Genomic DNA, 14499 nt, shown 5'->3' on the forward strand with positions numbered 1-14499 from the left:
ATATCTAGTGAAAATATGCTACAAATACCTTCAGCTTCTTAGGGACCCTTCCCTTGGGTGTGTTCTGTAGATGAATGCATTCCCAACAAGTCAATCTAACACAGTCACTGAATGTTTACTGCAGTTATTATGCGATGGTTATCTAAGTTTTAGAATCTGGTTGATATTGGAGACTAAGGACAATGAAACAGAGACAGAGTGGTTCATAATACTCTATCCTCTAAAAGCATACTAAGTAAGTACAATGCAGGCCCCCAAACTGTCCTGGCTTAATTGTACTGTGAGGAGTGGGAGTGTCCATAGCCCAGTAAGTACAGCTAAACTCTTTCTCATTGCTGGTGGCAAGAGGTAGCATTCTGATGATTCTGATGATAGCTTCTGGAACAGAAATGGTGTTTGGTAGTGACGTCATAAGCCTTTACCTCATTTGAGGAAAGGAAAATCCCTTTCAGTCTCACTCTAGACTAATTAAATAGTAATCAGATGCAATTCTGGGCAAGGAGGCCTGGAGCAACAGATGCTGCAGATATTCTGCTTCTTTGTGCTTGATGTATTTTTTGCTTCTGGGAAAGGCAGACCCCTATCTTTCTGTCACTTACTTAATAATTATTGTTTAATAACTTAACCAATATGTCTTTTGCTGCTATAAGATAAAGATAAACATTAGTACTATAGCTTTTGAATATGTTCAAGATGTTACACATGTTGATTTTTTTGAATAGAATCTTCAGCTTCTTATACTTCTAATTCTAACTTCTCTAATACATTGTGGGTTTTTCCCCCACTTTAGATGTCACTTAGGTCCCTTTAATTTATTTATTTTTATTGTGGCAAAATAGACATAACAAGCTGGGATTAAAGGCATATGCCACCACTCCTGGCTTGACTACTCTTAAGAATCCCATTTGGTAAAGAAAAATGAAGTTATGAAATTTGCAGAAAAATGGATGGATCTGGAAAGGATCATACTAAGTGAGGTAACCCAGGCCCAGAAAGCCAAGTGCCACATGTTCTCCCTCATATGTGGATCCTAGCTACAGATGATTGGGCTTCTGCGTGAGAAGGAAAATACTTAGTAGCAGAGGCCAGTAAGTTAAAAAGGAGATATAAAGGGAAGAGAAAGGAAGGGAAGAGGGTACTTAGTAGGTTGGTATTGTATATATGTTAAGTACAGTGATTGAGATGGGGGAGGTAATATGATGCAGAATGGAATTTCAAAGGAGAAAGTATGGGGGGGAGGAAGGATATTACCATGGGATATTTTTTTATAATCATGGAAAATGTTAATAAAAATTTTAAAAAAAGAATCCCATTTGGGCTGGAAAGATGGATCAGTGGTTAAGACACTTGCCTGCAAAGCCTAATGACCTAAGTTTGATCCCTTAGTACCCATGTAAAGCCAGATGCACCAAGTGGCAGATGCGTGTGGAGTTTGTTTGCAGCAGCTGAAGGTCCTGATGTGGCCATTCTCTTGCACTCCAATGCTCGCTCACTCACTCTCTTTCTCTCTCTGCTTGCAAATAAATAAAAACTTAAAAAAAAAATCTTGGGCTGGAGAGATGGCTTAGCGGTTAAGTGCTTGCCTCTGAAGCCTAAGGACCCCGGTTCGAGGTTCCATTCCCCAGGACCCACGTTAGCCAGATGCACAAGGGGGCACACGCATCTAGAGTTCGTTTGCAGTGGCTAGAAGCCCTGGGGTGCCCACTCTCCTCTCTTTCTCTGCCTCTTTCTCTCTCTCTCACTCTCAAATAAATAAATAAAAGTAAACAACAAAAAATAAAAATAAAAATAAAATAAAAATCTTGGAGCCAGGCATGGTGGTGCATACCTTTAATCCCAGCACTTGGCAGGCAGAGGTAAGAGGATTGCTGTGAGCTCGAGGCCACCCTGAGACTTCAAAATGAATTCCAGGTCTGCCTGGGCTAGAGCAAGACTCTACCTCGAAAAACAAAACAAAACAAAAGGCTCGGGCTGGAGAGATGGTTCACTGGTTAAGGCACTTGTCTGCAAAGCCTAAAGAACCAGTACTCACATAAGCCAAATACACAAAGTGGTGCATGCATTTGGAGTTTGTTTGCAGTACTAGAGGCCCTGATGCACCCATTCTCATTCCCTTTCCCCCTCCCCTCTCTTTCTCTCTCTCTCTGCTTGTAAAAAAATAAAAATAAAATTTAAACAAAAAATCTCACTTAAGTGGAATAATATGGTACTTTTTATTGTCTGGCTTATTTCACTTAGCATATCTTTAAGATGTATCCATATTTAGAGTGTGTCAGAATTACATTCTTCCTTAAGATTGACATACTATGTATTCTATATATTGACATTATATGTGTATACCACAGTTTGCTTGTACATCCTTGGATTTTCTTGCTGTTTCCACTATTTACCTATTGTAAATGATGGTGCTGTAAATATATACAAACATCTCAGAGTTCCTTCTTCAATTCTTTTGGTTGCATAACCAGAAGTATACTTGCTAGATGATATGGTAAGTCCATGTGTACTTCTTTGGACAACTGTAGTATATATTCTAAGGGCTTAAGGGTGGGAATCAAAGGCAGAACCTTACTCATTCTAGGTAAATTCTCTACACAGAGTTGTCTACAGACCTATAATATGGTTTTGATTGTTATTTTTTCTTATTACAAAAGTGACAGCCAGAATGATTAAAATGAAGGTAGAAAATAAGCTGGGTGTGGTAGTGCACACCTTTAATCTCAGCACTTGGAAGGCAGAGGTAGAAGGATTGCCATAGGTGAGGCCAGCCTGGGGCTAAAGAGTAAATTCCTGGTCAGTCTGGACTAGAGTGATGGTGATACACTGCCTGGGGGCCGGGGCAGGGAAAGAGTCTGGAGAGATGGATTAGCGGTTAAGGTGCTTGCCTGCAAAGACGAAGGACTCAGGTTTGATTTCCCAGGACCCATGTAAGCCAGATGCACATGGGGTACATGCATCTGGAGCTTGTTTGCAGTGGCTAGAGGCCATGACACACCCATTCTCTCTCTCTCAAATAAATAAAGAAATTGAAATAAAAATCACATGTGCTGTCATATCTGTCATTTACTTGAGAGCTGGGGATCTAGACTCAGGTCCTCATACTTATGTGGCAAGTGCTTTTCTGACTGAGCCATCTCCCAAGGTCCCCTTTACCTCTTTTTTTTTTTTTTTTTTTTTTTTGAGTTATTCAAGAAGGAACAGCTAGCGCTGTTTCAAAATAAATTTCTTCAACCAGCCATGGTGGTGCATGTCTTTAATCCCAGTACTCAGGAGGCAGAGGTAGGAGGATCATTACGAATTTGAGACCAGCCTGTGACTACATAGTGAATTTCGGGTCAACTTGGACTAGAGTGAGACCTTAACCTCAAAAAATCTAACTAAATAAATAAATAAATGTAAATAAATAAATTTCCTCAAGAGTAAATAAATAAATTTCCTCAGGAGAATAACAAGTTTCAGGTCAGCTTGCTTGCCCCTAAAAGCCAGATAAATTCATTTTGAGATTAGAAGAATTTATACTCTTGGCTTTATGTGGCTACTAGGGAATTAAGCCCAGGCCATTAACCACTGAGCCATCTCTGTAGCCCTGAGATTAGAAGAATTTAGAATCTAGGGTTTAGCATAAATGTGTAGATCTGCATTACCAATAATTATTTTCTCCCAGTACACATTTGAAAAGATGATGGCCTTTGTTGTCATCAGGTGTTTAGATTGATACATCAGCTTGTAATGAGGCAATTTTGAAAATAATTTCCATTTGAAAGTAAAAAAAAAAGAAGAAGAAATGAATTTCCCCAAGTGCTCCCAAGGCAAGAAATAATGATTTTAGTAGATCATGAGCATGACCAGGAAGAGTTCTATGAGCCAAATAAACTTGTACTGGCATTTCAGTTTAGTATTGCTAATGTTAAAAATTACTGAGTTTGGGGGCTGGAAAGAAGGCTTAGCGGTTAAGGTGCTTGCTTGTGAAGCCTAAGGACCCATGTTTGATTCCCCAGTACCTACGAAAGCCAGATGCACAAGGTGGTGCGTGCATCTGGAGTCCCTGGGGTACTCATCCCCCTCTCCCTTTGCCTATTTCTACTCTCTCCCTCTCTCTCAAATAAATAAATGAATAAATATTTTTTAAAGAAATTACTAAATTTGGAAGCCAGATGCAATGGTGCATGCATTTAATCCCAGCACTTGGGAGACAGAGGTAGAATCACCATGAGTTTGAGGCCAGCCTGGGACTACAGAGTGAGTTCCAAGTCAGCCTGTGCTACAATGAGACCCTACCTCAACAAACCAAAAAGAAAAAAACCAACTAACTTTAAATAGTAAGGATTTGTGGGCATTGTTCCCTTTCATATTTTTCCCACATTCTACATTTTTTTAATTTGTTTTTCTGTTTTTATTTATTTATTTGAGAGGGACAGAGAGAGAATGAGGCCGATAGAGAGAGAGAGAGAATGGGCACGCCAGGGCCTCCAGCCACTGCAGACTAACTCCAGACACGTGCGCCCCCTTGTGCATCTGGCTAACATGGGTCCTGGGGAATGGAGCCTCAAACCAGGGTCCTTAGGCTTCACAGGCAAGCACTTAACCGCTAAGCCATTTCTCCAGCCCTACATTTGTTTTGTTTGTTTATGAGAGAGAAGAAGGCAGACAGAAAATATGGGCAGCCACTGCTAATGAACTCCAGATGCATGTGCCATCTTGTGCATCTGGTTTTACATGATTATTGGGGAATTCAACATAGGTCCTTTGGCCTTGCAGGCAAATACCTTAACTGTTAAGCCATTTCTCCAATCATACGTGTGTGTGTGTGTGTGTGTGTGTGTGTGTGTGTGTATTAGTTTTTTGAGGTAGGGCCTCACTCTAGTCCAGGCTGAACTGGAATTCACTATGGAGTCTCAGGGTGGCCTCGAACTCATGGCAGTCCTCCTACCTCTGCCTCCCAAGTGCTGGAATTAAAGGCGTGTACCACCATGCCTGGATCTATATTTTTTAATTAAATTTTTTTAAACTGGTTGTGCTGGCTCAAGCCTTTAATCCCAGCATGTGAGAGGCAGAGGTAGGAGGATCGCCATGAGTTCAAGGCCACCCTGGACTAGAGTAAGACCCTATCTCCAAAAACAAAAGTTTTTTAATTAAAACTTTATTAATTTATTAGCAAGGAGAAAGAAAGAGTTGGTACACCAGGTCCTCTAGTGTCCTCAAATGAACTCCACATGCATGCTCTACTTTGTGCATCTGGCTTTACGTGGGTACTGAGGAATCAAACCTAGGTCTTTAGGCTTTGCAAGCAAGTTTCTTAACTGCTGATCCATCTCCTGCCACACATTCTATATTTTATTTGATGAACTCATGTTACTTTTAAATTAGAAAACATCTTATAGAAAACATCTCTCCCAGGAACATTTTTTAAAAATATTTATTTATTCATTTGACAGAGAAAGAGAGAGAGGGAGGGAGGGAAAAAGAGAGACAGAAAATGGGTGTGCCAGGGCCTCTAGCCACTGCAAACAAACTCTAGATGCATGTGCCCCCTTGTGCATCCGGCTAATGTGGGTTCTGGAGAATCGAACCTGGGTCCTTTGGCTTTGCAGGCAAACACCTTAACCGCTAAGCTATCCCTCCAGTCCACATCTTGTAAATGTATCCGATTACTTATTTAGGTGCTGTGGATTGAACTCGGAGCCTCAGGCATGCTAAGTATAGAGGGGGAAAAAAGGCTAATTAATAAAAGTAAATTCCCACACTGACTACTCGGAGCCTGACTCCAGTGAATTTTTAAAAAAAATATATTTCGCATGTGCCAGTGTGCATCTGACCTTATGTGGCCACTGGGGAATCAAACCCAGGTCATTAGGCTATGCAGGTAAGTGCCTTAACCACTGAGCCATCTCCCCAGTCCAACTTTCAATGTCTCCTTCTTTTTTTTTTTTTTTTTTTTGGTTTTTCAAGGTAGGGTCTCACTCTAGCTCAGGCTGACCTGGAATTCACTACTTAGTCTCAGGATGGCCTTGAACTTACGGTGATCCTCCTACCTCTGCCTCCCGAGTGCTGGAATTAAAGGTGTGCACCACCACGCCTGGCTATAACTTTCAATGTCTTATACAAACATTTAGCTTAACTCCTAACAATCATGAGTGATCAATCTCATGAAAGACAACTGGTGTAGTAAAATTTACTACTTAACAAGATGGTAAGATGTCCACTTATCTACCCCACACAAATGGTACTTTGACTGTTATAAGGAACTCTCTTTCCTTTTCTGGGGAAAGTGATTGTCTCACCCAGAGAATTCTCTAGCTAAGTTTGTTTCTCCTGAAGTGTATTTTATTAAATCTTTTTATATCTGTAAAAGAAAAGAAAACATCTTCAAAAGAAATTGGTTGCAATAATTGCTATTTGGATTATGTCTGTTTTATTTTAGTCTTGGCCTAACTATGAAGAGATCTATAAAAGCATGATTGAAATTGCCACCTTTTTAGATTTACCTCGTTTTCCAGAGGTAACTGAGGGCTGCTACCTTCATCCCAACATATTGTGTATGAAGTACTTGCTGGAGGTCAATCTCCCAGGTAGGTGTAGAGTATGTGATGAGGAAACTTTCAGTACTGGGATTACATTAAGCAGAACAAAGGGTCCTTTCAGTCACAGACTGTTCAAGCCATCTGAAAGAGTCCATAGTAACATGAAGCTTAATTTCAAAATAATGCAAACTGTTTAAAATGCTTAAAGGGACACTGTTCCGAAATAGACTTATTCTAGTTTAGTGCCAGGTTTGTGTTTGGGCCAATACATGTGGCTTTTATATATTTTTTTTAATTATTTCTGAATTTGCGAGAAGGTGAGAGAATGGGTGTGCCAGGGCCTGCAGCCACTGCAAATGAACTCCAGATGCATACGCCACTTTCTGCATCTGGCTTTATGTGGATATTGGGGAATTGAACCTGGGTCATTATGCTTTGCAAGCAAGTGCCATAGTCATTGAGCCATCTCTCCAGCCCCTTTATATATTTTTTATTTATTATTTATTTGTAAGTAGAGAGAGAAAAAGGGCACATTAGGGCCTTTTTGCCATTGCAAACAATCTTCAGACACATGTGCCACTTTGTGCATCTGGCCTTATGTGAGTACTGGGGAATCAAACCCACCTTGTCAACCTCTGTCAGCACGCCTCCTTAACTACCCAGTCATCTTTCCTTTCTTTCTTTCTTTTTTTTTTTTTTTTTTTTTAGTTAAGTAGGAGCTTTGTATGGACACATCATATGTTAGTACCATCATTTCTCTCCTATCTGCCTCCATTCCACTGAGGTCCCTCCTTAGTGGAATTGCTGGTATTCATCATGGGGTTGTGGGTTATAAGTTGTGAGAGCAGCAGTCATTGGTGGGGGGGGGTGGCATTGTTTCTAGATACTCCCTTCCAACCTGTGGCTCTTTTTGCCCCTCTTCCACAAAATCCCCTAAGCTTTTTTTTTTTTTTTTTTTTTAAGGTAGGATCTCACTGTGACCCAGACTGACCTGGAATTTACTATGTAGTATTAGGGTGGCCTCAAGCTCATGGTGATTCTCCTACCTCTGCCTCACAAGTACTGTAAAGGCGTGCGCCACCATACCTGGCTCCTTTTTTTTTTTTTTTTTTTGGTTTTTGAAGACGAGTCTCACTGTAGCCCACGCTGTCCTTGAACTCTGGCAATCCTCAGCCTCCCAAGGGCTTGGATTAAGGCATATGCCACCAAAACAGGCTATATGTGGCTTTTATGGCAAGTTCATCAAGTAGAAGCAAAGTAGTTAATGATATTTCAGTATGAATTGTTAATGACCTGCTTTAAAAAATAGTAACAATGTATTTACAGGAAATATTATTACTTTGTAGTGAATTCTAATTAAAAACATTACCTGGGGTTGGAGGGATAGCTCTGCAATTTAAAAAAAGTACTTGCTTGCAAAGCATAATAGCCTGGGTTGTATTCCCAGAGCCCTCATAAAGCCAGGCTCATGTAGTGCATGTGTCTTTGTAGCAGCAGGAAGCACTGCTGTGCTAGTACACACTCTTTCTCTGTCTCACACACAAATGAGTAAATAAGTTTCTATAATAAATAAAAACGTCCCCTGCCAGGTGTGGTGGCACATACTTGTACTTTCTGCACTTGAGTGGAGGAAGTGGGAAAAATCCTCAGTCCAAGGCCATTCTGAGCCAGAAAGGAGACCCTTTCTCAAAACAACTACAACAAAATTCTGGAAGCTAATTTGTGGCAATGTTTTTAAATTAATTAATTATGAGAGAGAGAGAGAAATGGATGTACCAGGGTAGACATGTACCACTTTGTGCATCTGGCTGTACATGGGTACTAGGGAATTAAACTCAGGCTGGCAGGCTTTACAAGCAAGCACCTTTAATTGCTGAGCCATCTCCCCAGCTCTGCGGTAATGTTTTTGTTTAATGACATTCTCAGTTGCCACTCCCTAAAATTGATGGAGAAAAATGTGATCTAAACACAGTGAGCTATTGAAGGCCATGACAAGGGCTATACAAAGAGCACTAGGTTTGGTGGCACAAGCCTGTAATCTCAGCATTCATTCGAGAGGCTGAGACATGAAGTTTATCATTTTGAGGCTGATAAGGACATGTAACAAGATTTTTTCTTTAAAAAAATATGTTAGGGCTGGAGAGATGGCTTAGCGGTTAAGCGCTTGCCTGTGAAGCCTAAGGACCCCGGTTCGAGGCTTGGTTCCCCAGGTCCCACGTTAGCCAGATGCACAAGGGGGCGCACGCGTCTGGAGTTCGTTTGCAGAGGCTGGAAGCCCTGGCGCGCCCATTCTCTCTCTCCCTCTATCTGTCTTTCTCTCTGTGTCTGTCGTTCTCAAATAAATAAATTTTTAAAAAAATGTTAAATGTACCATGTACCCTACGAGTGTACACATTCCTACTGTGGCCTAGTTAAACAAGGTTTGCATTCACATTTACAGTTAAATGTACCATGTACCCTACGAGCATACACATTCCTACTGTGGCCTAGTTAACTCAAGGTTTGCATTCACATTTATTGTTTTGTTCTTCAACAGATGAAATGCATGGTTTAACTTGCCAAGTGGTAAAAATGACTGGAATAGGAGAAGTGGATTTTCTGACATTTGATCCTATAGCTAAAATGAAAAAAACAGTTAAATATGATGTTCAAGCTCTAGCTGTCATTGTAGTAGTATTGAAACTGCTCTTTTTACTGGATGACAACTTAGAATGGTAAGTATATATCACATCTTTGGCCAATAATACTATGTTGCACTGGTCTTAGTATTTTCAAAACATTAAGGGAAAACATACTACTTTTACCTAAATTTTCAGAGTAAAGGACTCCATATTATCTCAATAGAAAGTGACTCAGAACTGGGCATGGTGGCATATGTCTTTAATCCCAGCACTTGGGAAGTAGATGTAGGAGGATCACTCTGAATTCAAGTCTAGCCTGAGACTACATAATGAATTCCAGTTTAGCCTGGAGTACAGCAAGACCCTACCTCGAAAAACCAAAAAAAAAAAAAAAAAAAGTATCAGTTTTGAGTACTGTTCTATACTTTTTCCTTAGGAGAATTAAAACTTTAACTACCCAAATACATGATAGCTAAACAAGTTGACTTATTTATTATTGCCTCCAGGTCTTATTCTGATCTTGCTGAAGCATATAATGAAGAACACAAAAAAGGTACTAATTTACTAGTTGACTTCAAAGTAATTGTAAAAGATGGGGTAAAAGCCTGGCATGATGGTGCACACCTTTAACCCCAACACTTGGGAGGCAGAGGTAGGCAGATGGTTGTGAGTTTGAGGCCAGCCTGAGACTATATAGTGAATTCCAGGTCAGCCTGGGCTAGAGAGAGACCCTACCTCAAAAACAAAACAAAACAAAAAAAGATAAAAGATACAATAAATAGAAAAAAAGACATATGCATATGTCTATTTTTGTATACAAACTGTGCCTTGTACTGTTTTTTCATATACTTATTTAATTATATCTGTGGGCTACTGAGAACTGAGAACTTCCTACTGTGTGGTCCTATCTTCTCTTCTCTCCCCCGCCCCCTAAGGTAGGGTCTTGCTCTAGCCCAGGCTGACCTGGAACTCACTATGTAGTTTCAGGGTGGCCTTGAACTCACAGTGATCCTTCTACCTCTGTCTCCTGAATGCAGGAATTAAAGGCGTGTGCCACCATGCCTGGATCTATCTGCTCTTTTTTCTCAATTTCTACTCACTAGCTATACCAGATCAAGAACTTATTAACAGCTTTGTATTGATTCTTCTTAGAAACCTTTTCTTCAAAGATGTATCATTCCCACTGTGCTCCTGACTATTCTTCATACCGCTTACTTCACACTACTTCCTTCCTTCTTAAGCCAGAGGCAGTCACTCCTGCTGCCATTGCTGCTGCCCAGACTTTTACTGGCTGTCTCCTACATGAAATTATAACCAATGGCTTAAGTACACCTGTCCTTGTTAGAGTGCCAGTGTTTGTAAATGCTTAGAGGATTATCTGACTTGTACCTTATAAGTGATAGTTTGATAGATTTCTGAGCTTATAGAGGGAGGGAATATATCTTGATTTTTTTTTTTTTTTTTTTTTTTTTAGAGATGGAAGGTTTTGTTGTATATTGAACCTAATGCTTCACATATGATAGGCAAGCCACTCTACCAGTGAGCTATATCTCGTTTTTCTTTTTATTTATTTATTTTTTGTTTTGTTTTTGTTTTCTGAGGAAGGGTCTCACTCTAACCTAGGCTATCTGGAATTCACTGTGTCGTCTCAGGGTGACCTTGAACTCATGGCAATCCTCCTAACTGCCTCCCAAGTGCTAGGATTAAAGGTGTGTGCCACCACGTCCAGGTTACTTTTTATTTTGAGACAGGATCTCGTTGTGTTTCCCAAGTTGGCCTTGAACTCACTCTCTAGGCTAGGCAAGACTTGAACCTTGTGATCTTTCTGCCTCAGTCTCCTAAGTATCTGGTATTACAAGCCTGTGCCACCAGATTTGGCTCATATCTTGCTTTTTTTTTTTTTTTTTTCAAAGTAGAGTCTCACTCTAGCCCTAGGCTTACCTGGAACTCACTCTGTAGTCCCAGGCTGGCCTCAAACTCAGTGATTTTCCTACCTCTGCCTACTGAGTGTGTGTGTCACCATGCCTGGTCCATATCTTGCTTTAAAAAAAATACATCCTCAGTGTTTAACAGAGTGACTGGCCTAAGATTAATTCAGTGAAGTTTGGGGAATATTTGGATTCTTAAATTCAGTTCCAACTTGAAGTTCTACTAGAATTTTATGTTCATTGGTTTTAAGAGTCTGAGTTTAATATTAGTATGCAGTTTGTATATTTTTCACAATGTGTGCAAAATAAAACACTTATTTCTGTGCATTGCTGATGTTAGCATCTGCACTCAGTGCCTGTAACCTCTGAACCATATCCCCAGCCTTCATGTTAGCATCTGTGTGGGGTAAGATGTTGAACTGGACGTCTTCTCATGCCTCTTCACATGCTGGAGGTCGGGCTAAGTTGTATAGCCATGTGTGGTAGAGAGCTCTTTGGCCTGTCTCTTGCAGACTTCAGCAAATCTGTGCCGGACAAGGAGTGCTGAGCTCTTCTCCCTGCTGCCCTTCACCCGCTTCCACCCTCCCTGCACTGATGAGGAGGTTGAGGGTCAGAGGGGTGATTTACACAAGGTCAAGGAACCTTGGGTTCTATTAATTGTTACAGTTGTCCTCTATCCTATAATTCTTTTGGTAACTTCTCCTCTGCTATATGACCTACAATGCTATATTTTTTTATTTTATTGGCCAGTTGAAAAAAAAATTTTTTTGAGGTAGAGTCTCACTCTAGCCCAGGCTAGCCTCGAACTAACAGTAATTCTCCTACCTCTGCCTCCTGAGGCAGAGGATTAAAGGCATACACCACCATGCCCAGCCTCTGTCTTTGTTAAAGGATAATCCTTTGTATTCTTGACATATTCAATTTTGTTGTCTCTAATAGCTGCATCTTTTTTCTTAAAAAATAATTGTAGATCACACACACATATGAGAGGGAGAAAGGCAGATAAAAAGAGAATGGATATGCTAAGGCCTCCAGCCTCTGCAAATGAACTCCAGACACATACACCACCTTGTGTACCTGGCTTATGTGGGTAGTGGGGCCTGGAACCTAGGTCCTTAGACTTCATAGGCAAGTGCCTAAACTGCTAAGCCATCTCTCCAGCCCTGCTGTATCTTATGTTGTTTTGTTTTTGTTGTTTTGTTTTCTTGAGGTAGTGTCTGTCTCTAGTACAGGCTGACCTGGGATTCACTATGTAGTCTCGGGGTTGCCTCAAACTAACAGCAGTCCTCCTACCTTTGCCTCCCAAAAGTGTGCACCAGCATACCCAGGTGCTGTATCTCTAAAAAAAAAAATTTTATTTATTTATAAGAAAAGAGAGAAAGAGAATGGGTTCATCAGGGTCTCTTAAAAAACCAGATGCCTGTGTCACTTTGTGCATCTGACTTTGTGTTGATACTGGGGAATTAAACTTTGGTCATTAGGCTCTGCAAGTGCCTTAACTGCTGAGCCATTTCTCCAGCTCCCAACCTCTGTATCTTGATAACATGCTAATTCTCTAGTGCAATCCACTTTCTTCCTTATCTCTTGAATCTCTGAATTAGGACTAGGAAGAGCAGGACTAGGAGTTGATGCAACTATGAGTGAGGGAGAGCCTACAAAAGCATCGTTTCATACACTTAGACATCATCTGCTTCTCAGCTTATGTATTTGCCATGTCTATTGGAACAGAATTAGGTGCCAGGCTGGGTACTGGGTGGTGTAGAGAAAGAAGAAGCCTGAGTGCGTGGCAGCTGGCAGTGTGTGTTCCACCTTCAGTGAGGTAACAATAAAGTCTAGGTGAGAAACAGACACGTTAACAGAGGTGATTCAGGATGATCTTGGTGGAGACACAGTATAGTTCGAAACTTAGAGGAAGAGTGACAGATTGCTTGAGAGAGTCAGAATATGTAGACAGTGACTGTTCATAATTTCCAAGAGCTGTTATATAAATGTTGAGTTATATTAATGGATGAAGACTCATGAAAATGTATGTTATTACAATGCAATGGATTTTCCTAATAAGCATGGATTTTTATTTCAGATAAGCCATGGTTTGATTTCAGAAAGTGGTACCAAATTATGAAGAAAACTTTTGATGAGAAAAAACAAAAGTGGGAGGAAGCAAGGGCAAAGTAAGTCATCTGTTCATGTTTCAAACTCACCTGTTCCATTTCTGTGCCAGTCACGTTAGAGTTGAGAGCTGAACATTCACCAGTGTGTACGCGTGGCACTGGGGCTTTTTTCTAGAAGTAGTAGTCCTATGTATTCTAGTCAACTGATTTTTGTTCTAGTGCTTGAGATCAAATTCAGGACCTTGTACATGCTTAGCAAGTGCTATATTACGGGGCTGGAGAGATGGCTTAGCGGTTAAACGCTTGCCTGTGAAGCCTAAGGACCCCGGTTCGAGGCTCAGTTCCCCAGGTCCCACGTTAGCCAGATGCACAAGGGGGCGCACGCGTCTGGAGTTCGTTTGCAGAGGCTGGAAGCCCTGGCGCGCCCATTCTCTCTCTCTCCCTCTATCTGTCCTTCTCTCTGTGTCTGTCACTCTCAAATAAATAAATAAAAATTTAAAAAAAAAGATTTAAAAAAATAAAAAATTTTAAAAAATTTAAAAAAAAGTGCTATATTACTGAGCTACTCCTCCAATCCCTACTTTTTGCTTGTAGTATTATTTTTTTTATTTTTTGGTTTTTGATGTTGGGTTTCATTGTAGCCCACGCTAACCTGGAATTCAAAATGTAGTACCTCAGGGTGACTTTTAATTCATGATAATCCTCCTACTTCTGCCTCCAGAGTGCTGGGTTTTAAAAGCATGTGCCACCTTGCCTGATTCTACTTTTAATTGTTTTCTTTTTTATATTAATATTAATTAAACTCCACATTTGCAGTGTTATAATCAGATATACATCTAAGACTTCTGGCATTTAGCTATTTTAGAGGAGAATTTAGCAACCAAAAGAAGTCCAGTTATAAAATACCAGTTTCTAGCAAGACACCAGGCCTCAGAGAGGAGGTTATCCAGAGACTTCCTTACCAAAATCCTCCTTCACATAGTGTGTGGTAAGGTTAATACATGAGAGCAGTGTCAGTCACCATTAACTGATGTGTGGGCACAAAGGTCACTGGGCATGCTGACCAGTCTCTATCATCTCCTTCACCCCATTTTCTTATAAATTTCTATTCCCCCCCCCCATGCCTCTCTTCCTCCTACCCCCTCCCTCCTTCTCTCCCTTTTTTACTTTCCTTTTTGTTTTTGGTGTTTTTTGTTTGTTTGTTTGTTTGTTTTTGTTTTTTCAATGTAGGGTCTCACTCTAGCCCAGGCTGACCTGGAATTTGCTATGTATCTCAGGGTGACCTCGAACTCACAGTGATCCTCCTACCTCTGCCTCC

General features: G+C 40.6%; 1 protein-coding gene across 3 annotated transcripts in view; it reads left to right on the top strand.

The window, feature by feature from the left end:
- Window positions 1–14499, top strand: part of Taf1b (TATA-box binding protein associated factor, RNA polymerase I subunit B) — a 76606-nt gene that overhangs the window by 48128 nt on the left and 13979 nt on the right. For all 3 annotated transcript variants that reach the window (XM_045149662.1, XM_045149661.1, XM_045149663.1), the window contains exons 9-12: window positions 6422–6569; window positions 9058–9235; window positions 9649–9695; window positions 13151–13241. In XM_045149662.1, the coding sequence (XP_045005597.1) occupies window positions 6422–6569; window positions 9058–9235; window positions 9649–9695; window positions 13151–13241 (464 nt within the window). The remainder of the gene's footprint in view (window positions 1–6421; window positions 6570–9057; window positions 9236–9648; window positions 9696–13150; window positions 13242–14499) is intronic.

This window comes from Jaculus jaculus, chromosome 5 (genome assembly GCF_020740685.1).
Source record: "Jaculus jaculus isolate mJacJac1 chromosome 5, mJacJac1.mat.Y.cur, whole genome shotgun sequence".
NCBI classification, from domain to species: domain Eukaryota; kingdom Metazoa; phylum Chordata; class Mammalia; order Rodentia; family Dipodidae; genus Jaculus; species Jaculus jaculus.